General features: G+C 43.1%; 1 protein-coding gene across 6 annotated transcripts in view; it reads right to left on the bottom strand.

Annotated features, from left to right (window-relative positions):
- Nucleotides 1-15,173, bottom strand: part of SEMA5B (semaphorin 5B) — a 261,113-nt gene that overhangs the window by 19,303 nt on the left and 226,637 nt on the right. For all 6 annotated transcript variants that reach the window (XM_082763900.1, XM_082763904.1, XM_082763905.1 and 3 more), the window contains 8 exons: nt 14,927-15,070; nt 13,259-13,406; nt 11,656-11,881; nt 10,806-11,024; nt 8,923-9,093; nt 7,863-8,012; nt 6,909-6,953; nt 3,583-3,788 (listed from right to left, as the gene is read on the bottom strand). In XM_082763900.1, coding sequence (XP_082620026.1) covers nt 3,583-3,788; nt 6,909-6,953; nt 7,863-8,012; nt 8,923-9,093; nt 10,806-11,024; nt 11,656-11,881; nt 13,259-13,406; nt 14,927-15,070 — 1,309 coding nt within the window. The remainder of the gene's footprint in view (nt 1-3,582; nt 3,789-6,908; nt 6,954-7,862; nt 8,013-8,922; nt 9,094-10,805; nt 11,025-11,655; nt 11,882-13,258; nt 13,407-14,926; nt 15,071-15,173) is intronic.

The following is a 15,173-nucleotide window of genomic DNA, read 5'->3' as shown; positions in this document are numbered from 1 at the left end:
GCTGTATGAACTTCAACCAATTAATGAAACATGAACTGCTTATTAGGTGACCCAAAAGGTCTCTCCCCTCCGATCCGTGAATAACAAGTGAAAATCAACGTGCTGCTGGTAAATGCATATGCATGAAATCTTTTAAGACATTTGGCTAAAATAGCTAATAATAAACTTCACAGCATTCCTGAGAAATCAAAACAGGAAGGGAAAAGCAGCCAGCAAAAATAAAACATTCTTCTGCAAAACACTGCCTAGACAAGTTAGCATCAGCTAAATGATCAATAGGTCACCATTACGTATGATATTTACATCTGATCTGCATTACTGCATTGCTGGGCTGAAATGTCCAACGCGGCTCATATCAGCTAGCACTTCCTTCCTTAAAATCTGCCTTCATATAAAATTCACCTTGATTTATGTGCTTGCATCCAGTGCTGTACATTTGAATGTAACATTGCCAAACTTTCTACTGTGTTCACCTGCTGGTTAGAGAGCAGAGATCTTTCAAGATGAAAACAAACTAAAGATGGTTGCAGAAGGCTTAGTATTTTCAAAGAATAGAAATAATAGAGTTTTGCATATGCTCAGCCTTCTGCTGCCATTGTGTCACGGTGTATTATCATTTTCTGCTACCGAAAAATAGTCTACACACCATGTATTTCCTTAATCATGGGTTGATTAACTCCTTGACACACACACACACAAACCTGCAACAATTCTTTTGCTTTCATCAACTAAAAAATGTTTGGGGGTGTTTTTTTGGCATCTGCTGTGTAGAAACTTACTTGGGCTTCAAATCTGGAATTTCAGGTGTTTTCACTTTCTTTCACGTGCACACGTTTGAAATTCAAATGGGCCCATATAGAAGCTTCGTCCAACTCTTATTTTCCAGAAGGTGAATTTTAGCTCCACCTTCACTTGAATGTTAATTGTGTAGCATCACAATAAAACCACACATGCTTCCTGAAGGCATGAAAAATTCCCTCCTGACCCTTAGAAAAATCTGCCAGTTATTCCTAAATATAACGCCGGCTAATAACAAGTTCTGTAATTACACAGCACAGAGTACACAGAGCCTTCCTTTTACTGCACTAATGCTATGTTCTTCAAGGCAACGCTGAGGAGTGGCAGATTTATAATATTAAATGAGAAGATTTCAGGCATAAGGTTAAGAAAGGCAGGCCAATGGAGAAGACAAACTGTGGAAATACTCCACAGGAATAGAGGAAAGGGGCTTCACTTGATAAACTTTCTGTAAATCTATTGGCCTCATTCACAATGAATATGACTGAGGTTTTCTTAGCAAGTAGCCCCTTTCTCCTAAACAATTTTTGTCTGTAAAATGACTGCAGATTTATGCACTTGAACTGTTTCACTTCCTAACATTCTATAAATAAGCCTCATCTGGTCTATTTCTCACTATGTCCAAGTCCCTTCTCGCTGAGCCTAACTCATACAGTCCCAGTTAGCTGATGCTTTCCTTCACGTAAACTAGACTTTTCAAAACCTGATCTAGTGCCTGGGCTCTTCATGTCCCGTGAAAGAAGTCTCTAACAGCTGCTCAGTGTTGCTACACACTAGATCAAGTATTCAGAGATGGATCTATCAAAGAGGTCAACTCCCTCCTGATACTGCATTAACTAATCTGCTGCTATTTTAAACTTTGCTTGGCCTTGTTATTACTTCTACTCCACTGCACCGCTTTGCATAGACATATTGCATTTCAGAATCCATTTACCCAATCAATCAAGATCATTCTCGGAACAACTTAATTCTTCTAAATTATAACTATTCTTCCTATTTTAGCATAATCTGATAAGACAGCACAGTATAAATTATGAAGAAAATGTTAATACAAAGCCAACCCTGCAACTATCTGCTTTTGCCCACACACACAAAAAAATTGCTTCTTACCTTCTTTGTTGCTATGTAAGAAATAAGGGGATACTCTTGCTCACTTTCATTCTTGCAAGCCTTTCTCACTTGTGTCTTCCTATTGACTTTGCCACAACTCCTCACACAACTGAAAGGATTACTGTCATAGTTTGAAGCTTCCAGGATCAGGTCCCAGTTCTTTACCTGTGTTAATAATTTATTACCTAGCCCGTGTATGCAGAGGGTGTAGAATAATACATCCTGTGAAACTTTGTTAAAAGCCTCTGAAAATCCCAATATGTCTGCCGCTTCCCTCCCACCTAGATCAATATTTATTTAATTTAAAAAAGGAATCCAATTTGCCTGACATGATTTACTTTCCACAAATCCATGCCGACTCGCATTATGATGCCACATTCTTATTAAACTGTAGGCAAGTGTAGCCTTATGCTGCTAGGAAATGTATTTTTGAGACTGCATTTATAAACAGTGGAATCCTCTGAGGGGCTGCAATGCCCAGTGCAAGGAGTTGAGCAGATCTTTATTGCCCAACTGGTCTGTTATTTTCCACCTCAAACTGTTTTCCTTTAAAACACCAAAACAACATCGACTCTTCAAATGCTAGCTCTTAATTTTGATGCGCATTTACATTGCAAGTCATGGCCATTTATCAGGAGTTGTCCTGTGCCCTGCATTATAAAGTCCCTGTGTAGAAACAGTTCCCAACGCCCAGGGAGTTTAGTCTATGGCAATGGTCCCACAGCTGATCTTATTGTTGGGCCTCAGTCAGAAGCCAGGCCACATCAGCAGAAACAGACAATCATAATGTCAACAGCACACAGCTATACAAAGGAATAAGCAGCTGCAGGGTTTCTTTCTGCTTTGTGTCACATCCCAAACAATGTTCCATGCTGTTCAAGTGACCTTAGGCAGGCTGTTCCTCCCATGGCGACACAAAGCGCTTGCACTCATCCCACTGCTCAGTTCTCTGATCCCTCACTTCACCTGGAGACTGATACTCAGGTACAGTGGTGTGCTGCTGTTTCGGCACGTTGTCCCTTGCACCCTTAGTCCTGTCTTCTCAGCTAATGAGTGATGTGCTCTTTAGCAAGCAGACGTGCCAGCAAAGTGTGTCCCTTCAACCTCTTCCTAAGGCTTCAGCTCCAAGGTTTGCTGCTATCATTGCATTTCTGCATGCCTGTCTGGGGATAAATCCTGTCCAGTACTGACAGAGGATGCAGAACCCTCTTTGCTTTCTCATTCTCTCTAATTTGGCAGTTCTTAAAGCATTTCCAGAATCTCATCCTACCAATAAGCATTTTACCAGCTATTTGTCCAATGAAGTTTCTGTTTTCATTCTTCCTCCCCTCCGTTTCCTCTTACCATGCACTAACAAAGCACTGAACTGAGCTCTTACTGATTTCTTAGAGGACAATTTGTATACATACAATAGTCAGAATGGCCTGGAGTATGTTGGTACGTACTTGCCAGACTGGCATTCATCAGTACTGTGAAACAGAACAAAATCCCATTGTAATAATGGGACTTTTTAACCCCTTTGTGATAACACAGCCAAATGCCCCTTCAGCCCCACATGTAATGCCAACAGCTGGGCACGGAAACACAAACCCACCCAACTCAAACCACGGCATAAGTACAGAATTGTTCAGGTAGCATCAAGCTGTTTGTGGTATTTCTCATCAAGTACCCTACCTTGAACTCCATGGGGGTGTACTTCTCATTCTTGGGGGTGGTGTTGCCCTTGTAATGGAGGTGGTTGGGAGTGGTTGGGTGGATAACAGTCGACTCCTGGGACTGCCTCTGACAGCGCTGGCAGTACACATAAATCACAAACGTTAAGAGGCTAGAGCCAAAGAAACAGGAGACCCCAGTGGCAATCAGATGGATGAGGCTAAAACCTGCAAGGGAATGACAAGAGATGCTATTTTTAAAGAACAGCCTTTTTCTCTCTCCCAACAAGACCACAGGTGCAAATCAGAGCTATGACATCTCGGGATCAACATTAATAAGCCGTTGAAGCCCGAGTCTTACGTTCCAACATAAACTGACATAATCTCCCTGCAAATCGGTCTCCCCACTGCAGCTCAGCCTTGTGCAGTTTAACAGGTTCGTGCATTGTTTTCTCCAAGCTCCCTCCCTGTCTCTCCTCTCTCCCCTCTATTGATATTGAAACTAAACATTATGTTAAGCTGACAGCTAAAGAAATGAGCCGTACAAACAATGCACATTAATGGATTCCAAAGCATGTGCGTGTCATGGAAATAAGGGGATAAAAATGCTCAGTGTTTCTCTGAAGGGGAAGGAAAGGAGGGGAAAGCCCTTTTTGTCAGCTGCCCAAAATGCCTATGGGACTGTGTGTTGGGTGGGGGAGAGACACATTCCTCCCCCGTGTAATCCAAGTGCGCTCAGCATTTTTACTTATTCACAGAGGGGTACTGCACTGGCCACCTCTGCACTGCTTCAGAGGTGTATTTGTACTGCTGACAGTGAAACAGGAGTCCTCAAGGGAACGGGAATGATAGGAAGAAGAAAGGAAAGGGGGGTAACTGCTTGAAAAAACTGCTTTGGTTGGCTTTCTCCACAAAGACAGGAAGGCAGTTGCAGGCAGGTGCCAGTGGGGTAGCTACAGTGTGATTATTTCAAAAAGCAAAGCTCCAGGACTATAAAAGCCTCCCACAGAGCTCTCTCCATGTGGGCTTTCAGCAGCACCCTCCAAGCACAGCGCTGCCCCCAGGAAGGAGCTGCAGCGCTGGTAGTGCCTGCCTCCCACTGTGGCTGGTGGGGGAAGAAAGTCAAATCTCACCTCCCTTCAGGGTCTCAAAATGAATCACCAACAGATCTCCACCACCACCAGAACAAATATCAGTGACCCTGACAGCCACCAAGTTAACGAAGCAACGAGAGGCACCCTTGGGTGGCAAAACTGTACAACCCTGTTGCCTTTTGCTGTGTGCAGGGGGGAATCTACAGAAGAAGAATCAGCAAGGTGACCCCAAATGTTACTGCCTTTCCCCTGCTTTTGCCCTGCAATCTTTCAGACAGGAATGACAGGGGTTTAGTGCCTGGGATGGATTCTCCACTGCTGCTCCTCCAGGGCAGCCGTCCTGGGGAATGGCCATATTGGCTTGGTGGGGTCTGCAGCAGTAAAATTCCCGTAATACTTAAAAAGCCAATTCGTTTGGACAGACCGCTGTGTTGACTTAACTGTGTGCAGAGAAATGGAAGGGACTACTCAGAGAGTGGCTTTAAATGAGGTTCATTCTTAGTCTGTTCACGGCATTCATTTTTTTTGGTGCCATCTTACATTTTAACTGATATGCTTTTCAGATGAATTCTGCCCATTAGTCTGCTGCTCTCCTCTAATCTTTAGTTAAAAAATATCCTCCTGAGTTTAAAAGGAACCAAACCAATAGAGTCCTACAGCAAAGTAATGCACTTCAATCATAATTACAGTAAGGAACATACAGAATTTATTAGACTGACAAGCTACATTTATTTTTTAAACCACACTATAGAATTCTATTGCAAGATTACCACTTTCTATTGTGTTTTGGATGAGGGTCCAAAAACCAGAAGAAAGACAGTAATTTCCTACTAAATGTTGTAAGACTCCCAAAAAGACATTTCCTTTCTAAAAGAGCTCTGCCTCACTCATGAGAGCTAAAACACAGAATATGCAACTGTGCTCAGTGAAGCCACATAACGCTGTCTCTTTCTGCTCCTGTCCAGCTTTGCTTACATTGCAGTGAACGTTTCATTTCACTGGTACATTTCCCAGTTCACTACAGTAGGAAATCCTTTCTAAAACATAAAGCTCTCTTACTTTTCACTTTCACCTTTCAAAGACACTCCTGATTTTTCAGGTGAGTTTCAGCAGTATCTGAGGGATAAAATGAGTAATTTTGTCTGCAGTACTTGAGTCCCTAGAGGGGAAACTTTTTGGAAAATACAGATTTTTTGAGATGCATCGACTGAATTTCTGTTGATTGGCTTCCTGGCCAAATATCGTAGAATGCTAAGTAATGAATACAATTAGCTAAGGTAAAATGTAGATTACAACAGCAAATATAACGGTGGAAAAAGAAGAAGAAAATGAGAATACAGAGCATAACAGCAGAATGCCACCCATGGGAAGGAAGCCTGGAACAGATACATTGCACTCTCTGAGGGGGAAGGAGTGATGCAGAAAGCTGACTGTTATGTGGTAGGTGCCGAAATCTTAATTCCATCGATTGCCCCACAGTCACAAACCGAGGCCACATTTCCATTCCACACGTGGCATGCTTTTTTTTTTTTTTTGCCATGATCTGCACAGGGAGAAGAGATTTTGGCAGCCTGCAGATCATCTAGATTTCAAGAAAGCAGGGGTGTGATGCTAGTGGGAATTGACATAGTCATTAGTGTGAAACTAGCATTTTAAAATGTCGAAGGAACTTGCCATTTTCTTCAGTCTGGATTTTTATCACAGGGGCTCCTAGGGCAGTCGAGAAGTGACACTAATGACTGGATCTTTCCAATTTACATGCAGAAAGGAGACAACTTCTTTGAGAGGTGAGGACTTCAGTGAAAGAAAGTGCTTGGAGGACAACTATACGCTCTAATCTAGTCCTATATCAGCAAAGGAACTGTCTAAGAGACCCCATTCAGTTAAATCTTTATAGGTTACTCAAAAACTCCTGCATTCAAACAGCTGGAGGCTTACAGTGGTAAAATGAGGACTATCCCTTCGTTCTCCCGAACCATTTATCCTGTGGGTAGAGATAGACAAGCAATTTGCTCCCTGGTAATTAATGACCCTTGGTGGCCAACCCAAACCTCCAAATAAATAAAAATCTTGGAATTGACAAGTGGCCAGTGTGATACATTCCTCCAGTCTGACTCAGACAGCAAGACTCCAGTGGAATTAAGGCTATCACTGGGATGTGAACTGTATAGATTAATGGTTCGGTTGATACTGCACAGGGAGAAAAGAAGCCAGGTTAAGATAAAAACAAGATATATAGTTAGTGGTATCCTACCTCCACAGTTTGTGCTCTCATCAATGCTGGAGGCTGGTAGGATCACTAAACAAAGAGAAGAATATTGGAGAAAGTTGTCATTTTGCCACCACTTTACTTCTTTAAATAATTAACCACCCCCCAAGCTCCAGACATGGAAAGCTGCTCCTGTGTTCTGCAGCAAGCTGAGAGTCTCTCTAAATTGAATGGAAAGCTCAGAGTGTAAACCACATGCAACAAAACCTCTCCAAAGACCTGACAATTACAGTACTGTTACCTGAATACTGTTTAGATTCTTCAATTTAGGGGAAAGAAGGTAGCTGAAAGAACCATGGAAAAGAAACTACCACTATCTAGAGATCTCAGATTTTCAAGCCAGGTCATTATAGTCCAGAAAAGAACATTTGGAAGGTGTTATTCGGCCTAGACAGATATCAAATATTTTCCCGAGAGACTCATTTTCCGCAAAACATAGAGTGTAAAATGTTAATGACCATCTATCCATCAACCACGCTGCTCTGTTAGACACTTGATTATTCTTCCCACTTCACACACAAGTTACCTTCACCTGCCCCACCTTGTTTCTTCACTCTTTTAGGATGCTTCCTTTGATACCTGAACTCAAGGACCTTCTGTTGCCTGCATCCATGCTGAGAACAGAGCTCATTTTTATAACCCAACCTCAGATGAACTATGCAAAGTTAAAAGTTTCAGTTCAGGTGAAGCAATACTAGTTATTTATTATAGAACTAGGTAATTCTGTTTTTTAAGAGAGCTGAGCTACCCCAAGGAATGCCAGCTACCCTATGCCTGCAACAAGGGAGTTGATAACATATTCATCAGTTTGCTTGTTTTTCTAGAAGCGTACAAACCCCTTTTATAGTAGAAAATACCTTGTCCTAGCTTGACACTCTGGGGATGAGCTGTTTTTCTGAATTGGCCCACCCTCTCCTTCTCCAACAACATTGTACATACCTGGAATTTCATTGTACAGGCAATCCTGGTACTGCGTGCTGTTTCCAACGCACTGAGAAGAGTCTGGACTGTGCACCTCGCAGTAACGGCTGCGGTACTGGATACCCTCCTCATTACACAGGCTCCACTCTGACCACTCTGACCAGCCACCTTAAATCCAAGATCAGGAAAACACATGGACAACATCACCAAGAAGGAAAAGGATCTCTTGTGGAAAACAAACTTCTCCCATGCTGGAGGGTGTCTAGATCTTCACCTGGGCCTCTCACACATGTAATCCAGTGCTCTTCAGAGGATTTAACTATGTCAATACAAATACCAGTGCAGGCATCACAGCCTACTTGTCAGATTGAAATTTTTTAAACACAGACTGAACCGACCCTTGGTGGAGCACTGCACAGCGCAGAGTTGTTTCAATAGCTCCTATATCAACTCTGTGGTTAAAGATGTACAAGGAGTTGGATGGGGCAATCTTGCACCAGGACCTCCAGATTTTAGGTTGTCTCCCAGGCATACCCCAAGCAGCCAGCACAAATTATGGCAGTTATAAAGCTTTTGCTAAGGTCCCTAAGGGCAGGAGTCAGCCTGCGCTGGATCAGAAATACAAAAAGGTGATTCAAAACCAGCACAGATCTGAACCCTAAGCTCTGAGTTGTAGCACACATTCATCTGCCAGTCTGTAAGACAAAAAAAGGAAGGATCACCCCTTCAGCAACTGTACAGATTGATGCTTTGTGACTCCTCGTGCTTGTCTTGCAGCTTCCACATTCAAGAACCAAAGTCCTGCTTTTTCAATTACTTTAAATGGATCATCCATTAACAAGATTTTGGCTGGCCAGCACTAGAATGTGAAAGCATGGTCTAGTGAACAAGTACAAACAGAAAGGTGATGTGTTTGATTTGAATGCTAGGATGTCTGCTTTTTCCCTGGTTCAATATCCATTTACTGAATGATCAGAAAAGCTTCTAACTGATGGTGTTCCTGATTTATCTTTTAAACATTTTGCGGATGTGCCCACCACCACCCAAGCCAGCTGGAGCAGGGATGAGAACTGGCTACCTTCACACGGGTGCGTGTTGCAGAGGGCCTCCTCAGTGTGCAGCCCAATGCAGATATCCTCCCCGCTAGATGGAGCTGGATTGGTGCAAGTCCTTGTGCGCTGGTAGTGTCCTCCTCCACAGGTTGCTGAGCACTGAGACCAAGGAGTCCAGCACGACCAGGAGCCTTTCACTGAAGGGAATGGAAAAGCAAGGAGAGAGAGGTGCATGCAGTTGGTTACTCCTCTCACTGTGACAAAGCTGGAGAGTCCCCGTATCTCACCTTCCAGGCCTACCCTGCCCAGACTAGCTAACACTTTCTTGCACCCCAGGACATTTGGTCCTGACAAGAGCTTGATATCAAGAGAGGGTTTGAAGGTGCTGCACTCTGTGGATGCCAAATGAAGTCTATGCACAAAAAGACTCTGCATCATAAAGCACCGTAATAGAAACTATTCCTTAGGGTAGGCACTTTGTTGTTACACACCTTTTTATTGTTATTATATTGTCTTCTGACATTTCACCTACAGCAGCAGCGTATTTACTTGGAAAAATAGTGTTGTACAACCTAAGTGGAGTTTATATGGCACCTTTCTGCAGGGAGCCCCAAATCTTTTAGTCCCAGCCTTCAGAAAAGGGAAATTCAGAGGCTTTGTATGAGCACAGTCCCATAACACGTTAATAATAAATCCAGGGAGGGATTTCAGAACCCTGGTTCCCAACCCCTCTTGTCAGGTTACTAGACGACCTGATTTTCAGGTCCACATGCCACTACTTCAGGAGACAGCAACCTCATGACTTAGTGCAAGATGAACCCAGGATTTGTGTATACATATTGAGTGAGGCAGGGAAGGAGGGAGACACAGAGAAATAGCAGTCATGCACTTACAATAGATTGTAAAACATCATAGTGTCCAGGGAGAGAAAACAGCACAGAAGAAGGACACAGACATTAGTGAAAAGCCACTGAAGAGTTTCCAAAATAGTACTAATAGCTGCCTTTATAGCGCTAGAGTTATTTTCTTTTTATAAGCCACAGAGTGCAATATTTGACACTCTTGCTGTGCTCTTGCTACACATTCTGATCATGTTTTCCTACCTGCATTGGCACTTTATCTTTACATTGAATTTTAATATCATAATAATACTATAATAATACGGCATTTTCAAGTGTAGGCCACAAACTATATTGCCAGAGTTAGATAATTGCTAGAACTGCAAAGAGGCAAAGTAATTTGTGTAAGATCACTTAAATTTAGCTTAGATAGCTATTATAGAGCAAGGAGAATGATAAGAGAGTGAGAATACATTAGTCAATAGTCTATTATTACTATTCTGGACCAGGAGTGCAACATAAACATGAGGACAAACTTGAAAACCAGGAAACCAGGCAAGAATACTCCCTGCTGGCTGTGCAGGAAATGGTAACTGATGTCAAGAGTAGATGCCCATCGCAAGAACAATACGTAAGCAGGAGAAGGGGAAGAAACAAGTGTTCACAAGAAGAACTGCCACATCAAGCATCTCTCTACACAGCATTAAGTCACATTCATTAAGCCCGTCTCCTCACCAAGGTGCAGGTGCACCATCATGCCCTCCACTGGATGGAGCAGCAAACCTGCTTGAAGCAAAACACTGCTAGGCAAGCCACCGTGCTACTTCCTTTAGAGGATGTGGCTGTTTTACTCTCTAAGCCTAGGTGAAACATTACTCACAGCACCAAAGTGTGTGTGGATCACATATTGGATAATTACAATAGCTTTCAAATAAATTAAGGGTAAATCCCCCAAATTAAAAAAAAAAAAAAAAAAAAAGACAGATTGGAAATACTGATTTTTGGTGGCTCTGCCATTAAAGTGGGCAAGAACAGCTCTGAATTTCATGCAGGAATATAATCATGGTTACCTGGGCAGGGATGTGGGTTGCAGTCCTGGTACTCCATCGCTGACCCCACGCAGGGCAATCCACCATTTTTAGGTTCAGGGTTTGTGCACATTCTCTTCCTGATCCTAAAGCCCAACTCACAGTCCCTGGAACAGGAAGACCAGGCCCCCCAAAAGGACCAGCCCCCATTGATAATCCGTGCAGAGGTCTTACCAGTCTTGAGGAGGTCATCAACAAGAGCTTCAAGGAAAACAAACAAGACACCACATGGTCACAAATCAATCAGTTGCTGGGCTTTTAAAAAGGACTTCATCTCATGAATACAATCAGGATTTATGTGCCCTGGGATGAGTTTCTCTTCTTAGCAAGTGTTACAGGGTTACAGCATAGCTAGGAGGGAAGCAAAATCTGTGCACATACAAACTGAGTCTAGCGATAACCTTGATAAATGACCCTTCTGGGGAGCAAACTGTGGCAGTGCAGGCTCTGCCCTCAGGTCGCTGCCTTGGATCACAGCAGTAGTGAAGGGAATAACCCCAGAGGCAGTGCACAAGGGGACCTCCAGAGAGAAAGAAAAGTAAAGACACACTATTCTGTAGAATAGCTTTTTTTTTTGTCTCTACACCCTGATCACTTGCCTGTTCTTGTTGGGGCAGCTTGGCAGTACCAGGAATAGATCTATATATACACTGCCACAAGCACAGGGATCATAATGGTGTTGACAGCTAAGTCACAGGGCTCTCTCCGTCCCCATCATTCTGCTATGACACTAGTTGTGCGTGCCAGCAGTTTCTGGCTGTTCCGAGAGGATCCCCCTTCCACCACCAAATCCAGGCTTTCCCCGTAGTGCCCCGGAGCTGGCAATACATACAGTCGGTATCGCACACTGCCGAGCCGTCATTGGGACAGAATCGACTCTCAGTCTTCTTCCTCCCAAACTGCAGCTCGTGGGGATCAGAGAGCTGGGCACGACACGTGTAGCGGAAGCGCTGCTCCTGGCGGGCACCGTTCTGGGTGATGTTGACAGGCATCCAAGGGGTCCAGGGTGTGTTCCTACGCACCTCTGGGCAGCTCTCTGGGTTGCAGGTCTTATATTCCTGCCAAGAAGGAAAACTACTTTGACCTTACTTATCAAACAGCAGCAGACTAACTGACAGAGATGTTTTTACACCCTAGAAAACAAGGGGTACATGCTGGATCTAAAACAACCTCCATTCACCTTCTCTGACCTCACAGGTAAAACACAGTGCCGGGCACAGCACAAAACATGGGGACTATGGAGGCAGAGGTGCTTCAGGTAGACCTCGAGGGTGGACTATGCTTACTATTTTTATGTCTCCCTCAGGTTTGTGTTTCTCTGCTGACTCAGGTGTTCTTGTCCATCTGAGTCCTGTGGGGCTTAGAAAGCACGGTGCATCACAGGCAGAAGAATAATTCAGGCAGTGCATAATAATAACAGCAAACTAGTTTTCTGCTGTGACCCTGATATGCTGCTCTCAGGTTGGCATAGAGGAGCCCCATGAGGACAAAATGTCAGTAAGGTTTATTCCTTGAAAAGTTTACTGGTTTAAAATGGTTTTAGATAATGCGTTTTTACAGCTATTTTTTATTTTTGTTTGGTTGGCTTTTTGAATCCTCTAGTGGAGACTACGAAACATTTGCCATCTTTATGAGCATCCACAGAGTAGAGCCAACATTCGGGTGGATGGGGATGTGGTGTTTCAGGGTCCTTACAATTCTCACCACCAGCAGGAAGATTCCAGTGAAAAGCATTGAGTTCTTGTCTAAAAATAAATAAATAAACCCATATTTTCTGGCAGAGATAGAGCAATGTAATACTTTAGGACTTTATGATTCTAGAGTAAATGCCAAACAGCTTGTGAACAGATGGGAGGTTCCAGATCAAATCTGCTTACACTGAAAGAAAACTCTCCATAAAACTAATTAAAACATCTGCACAAAACAGCTGCCAGAATAGGAAAGGGAAAATAAAGGAGAGAAAATTGGTAGCCATTGCCTCATTGATGGGTTAACTGGGTGTATGACCTGTTGTTTACTCAAGTATGACAACAAGACTCATGTCTGATGTGTGCAGGGCCTCCTTGACTCAACAGGGTCATCCTTGGGAGTGGCATAGAATAAAAGAAATGTAGAGTGCTGCCAGTTAAAGGACTTGATATCTAAGCCTAGAGAGGCCTACGAAGTTCTCTGTGTGCCAGTCTGTTCTTACCTGTACACACACACAGACACACGCACAGACACACACACACTCAAACCAGCTTCACTGACTTCTGGAATCTGCCACCTCTCTGCTTCCCGGTTCATTTCAGCATCCTCTCCAGCAAGAGCTGAGGATAGCAATTTCTTCTAGCTTGAGAAATAAAACCAAGATGGAGAGAGGAGTTAAATAACAAGTCCCTAGAAGCTAGATGTTAATAGGTGTCCCACATGCAAAGACAATAAACACTACGTACCACAGCACAGCCTGGACATGTATTTCCATTTTCACAGGACCTCTGCCTTGAATGAATTCCTCCACCACAATTCACACTACATTTATTCCAAGGACCCCATGAAGACCAAAAAATTGGTAATGGACAAGGACTGTTCTCATTACAGAATCTGAAAGAAGAAAGCATATTGCTCAAATAATGTCCATGTCAGCACAGCCCAGGGACAAGATGATGATGGATGCAAAGCTACACTGTACACTGCATTTGGGTGCACTTATTGCACGCACAGAAAGCCAGCAGAAAGTTGACACAACAGTCAGATTAACAGTATTAGTGTTCATAGCAGAGAACTGTCCTCTTTATAAAGAGGAGTGGTTAACCAGGCTGAGCTTACTGACATAATTGGAGTGAATAGTCAAGACTGTGTTTTTGAAAATGCTCTAATCAAGTTTTATGCACTGAATTTATACAAGAACTCAGCAGCTGAAGCCCATGTATCAAAAAGGGAGATTGCGAATGGTAAATATTTTAAAAATCGGGCTTTTATTTAGGAAACTAATATGAGGTCAGCTCCACATTGATCTGCCACTAACGGCAGGTGCTAAACACTTGACAATCTTCCTGTCCCATGATCTGGCCCTTACTGTTCTTTGGTTCCTAAGAAACTAGTGCTTGCAACTGGAGCTGAACTAGATGCTATATGCATCTAAAGGCAGGCCCTAAATTAATGTTATTTCATGTTCCCTTTAGAAAAGGTAACTTCAATTTTGTTCAGCTTTTTAATCAATATTGTTCTCAAATTGAATCACCTAGGACTGTAATTGACTCAGATGTAGTCTTTAAAACCCAAAAAGGACCATTCTGAATGGCCACAAATCAAACCAAACATTAAAATGTCCTGAATAAAGGAAGTTAAATGAATTGCCCTTTGTATTCTGAGAAATGCAGAAAGATCTGTCTTAAGTGACCACTCAAGGGACAAGCAACAGCCTACTGCCAAGCAGAGGTGGCCTTTAATGAAAATGTCAAAGCTGGAAACCAAATCGGGATGCCTTGAAGCATGTGTTTATTGAGGGGTTGGGTTTGAAGAAGCAGAATAGTGCAGATAGCTCTGAACATTAAAATAAAAGTATTGTCTTTTAGTGATTTTACATAAAATTTGCTTACTTTATAGGGGAAAATGATGTTTTTCTAATGCAATGCCCTGCAAAAACTCAACCTTGAATCTGTGAATCTGTATTCTGTCTTGAACTTGTTTTGGTGCATCAGCACAATTAATATAGACTTAGGAATGGTGTAATTGATAATGAAAGCTGCACACGTTGAACTACCTCCTAAGGGACAGATCAGAACAGTGTAACTATCTGTAGATTCTGCATTGCTAACAGCAGACACAGCTTCTCCTTTCACTGAGGTGGTCAACCCTCTGCTTTGGGCATGGGAATACTTGTGAGGGTCTAAATGGTCATGCCTGAGAGAAGAGGCAGCTCTGCAGTCTCTGATAGTCACAAGCTCATTGCAAGAGAGTGTCCATGCATGTGAGCAACCTCATCCCTCTTAGGCTCTGAAATTCCTTCTTCTGTGCATATTCAATCTAACAGCCTTCCTGTGCAGTCATAGAAGGTCCACCACTTCCAGCTGCCAACATAACAACAGAAGTGATCACACGGTGTTGTTGAGGTATCTTACCTCTCTTCCCTGCTCTGTCCAACGCAGACCCTGCCCCCATACCGTGGAGCGGGGTTGCTGCAGGATCGCTGGCGGACCTGGAAGCCTATCCCACAGGAGGTGCTACACGGGGCCCAGGAAGACCAGGGTGTCCAAGCGCCATTTCTAACAGAGTTTGAGAGAGAACAGAGTATGGGGGTTACCTAACAGTCTGCCTGTGTTGTGCCACACTTTACAAACAGATATGTCTCTGATAGCAGAATGCTTG

Source organism: Aythya marila (assembly GCF_965140915.1).
Source record: "Aythya marila genome assembly, chromosome: 6".
In the NCBI taxonomy this organism is placed as follows: domain Eukaryota; kingdom Metazoa; phylum Chordata; class Aves; order Anseriformes; family Anatidae; genus Aythya; species Aythya marila.
This window is presented reverse-complemented; position numbering and strand designations above follow the sequence as displayed.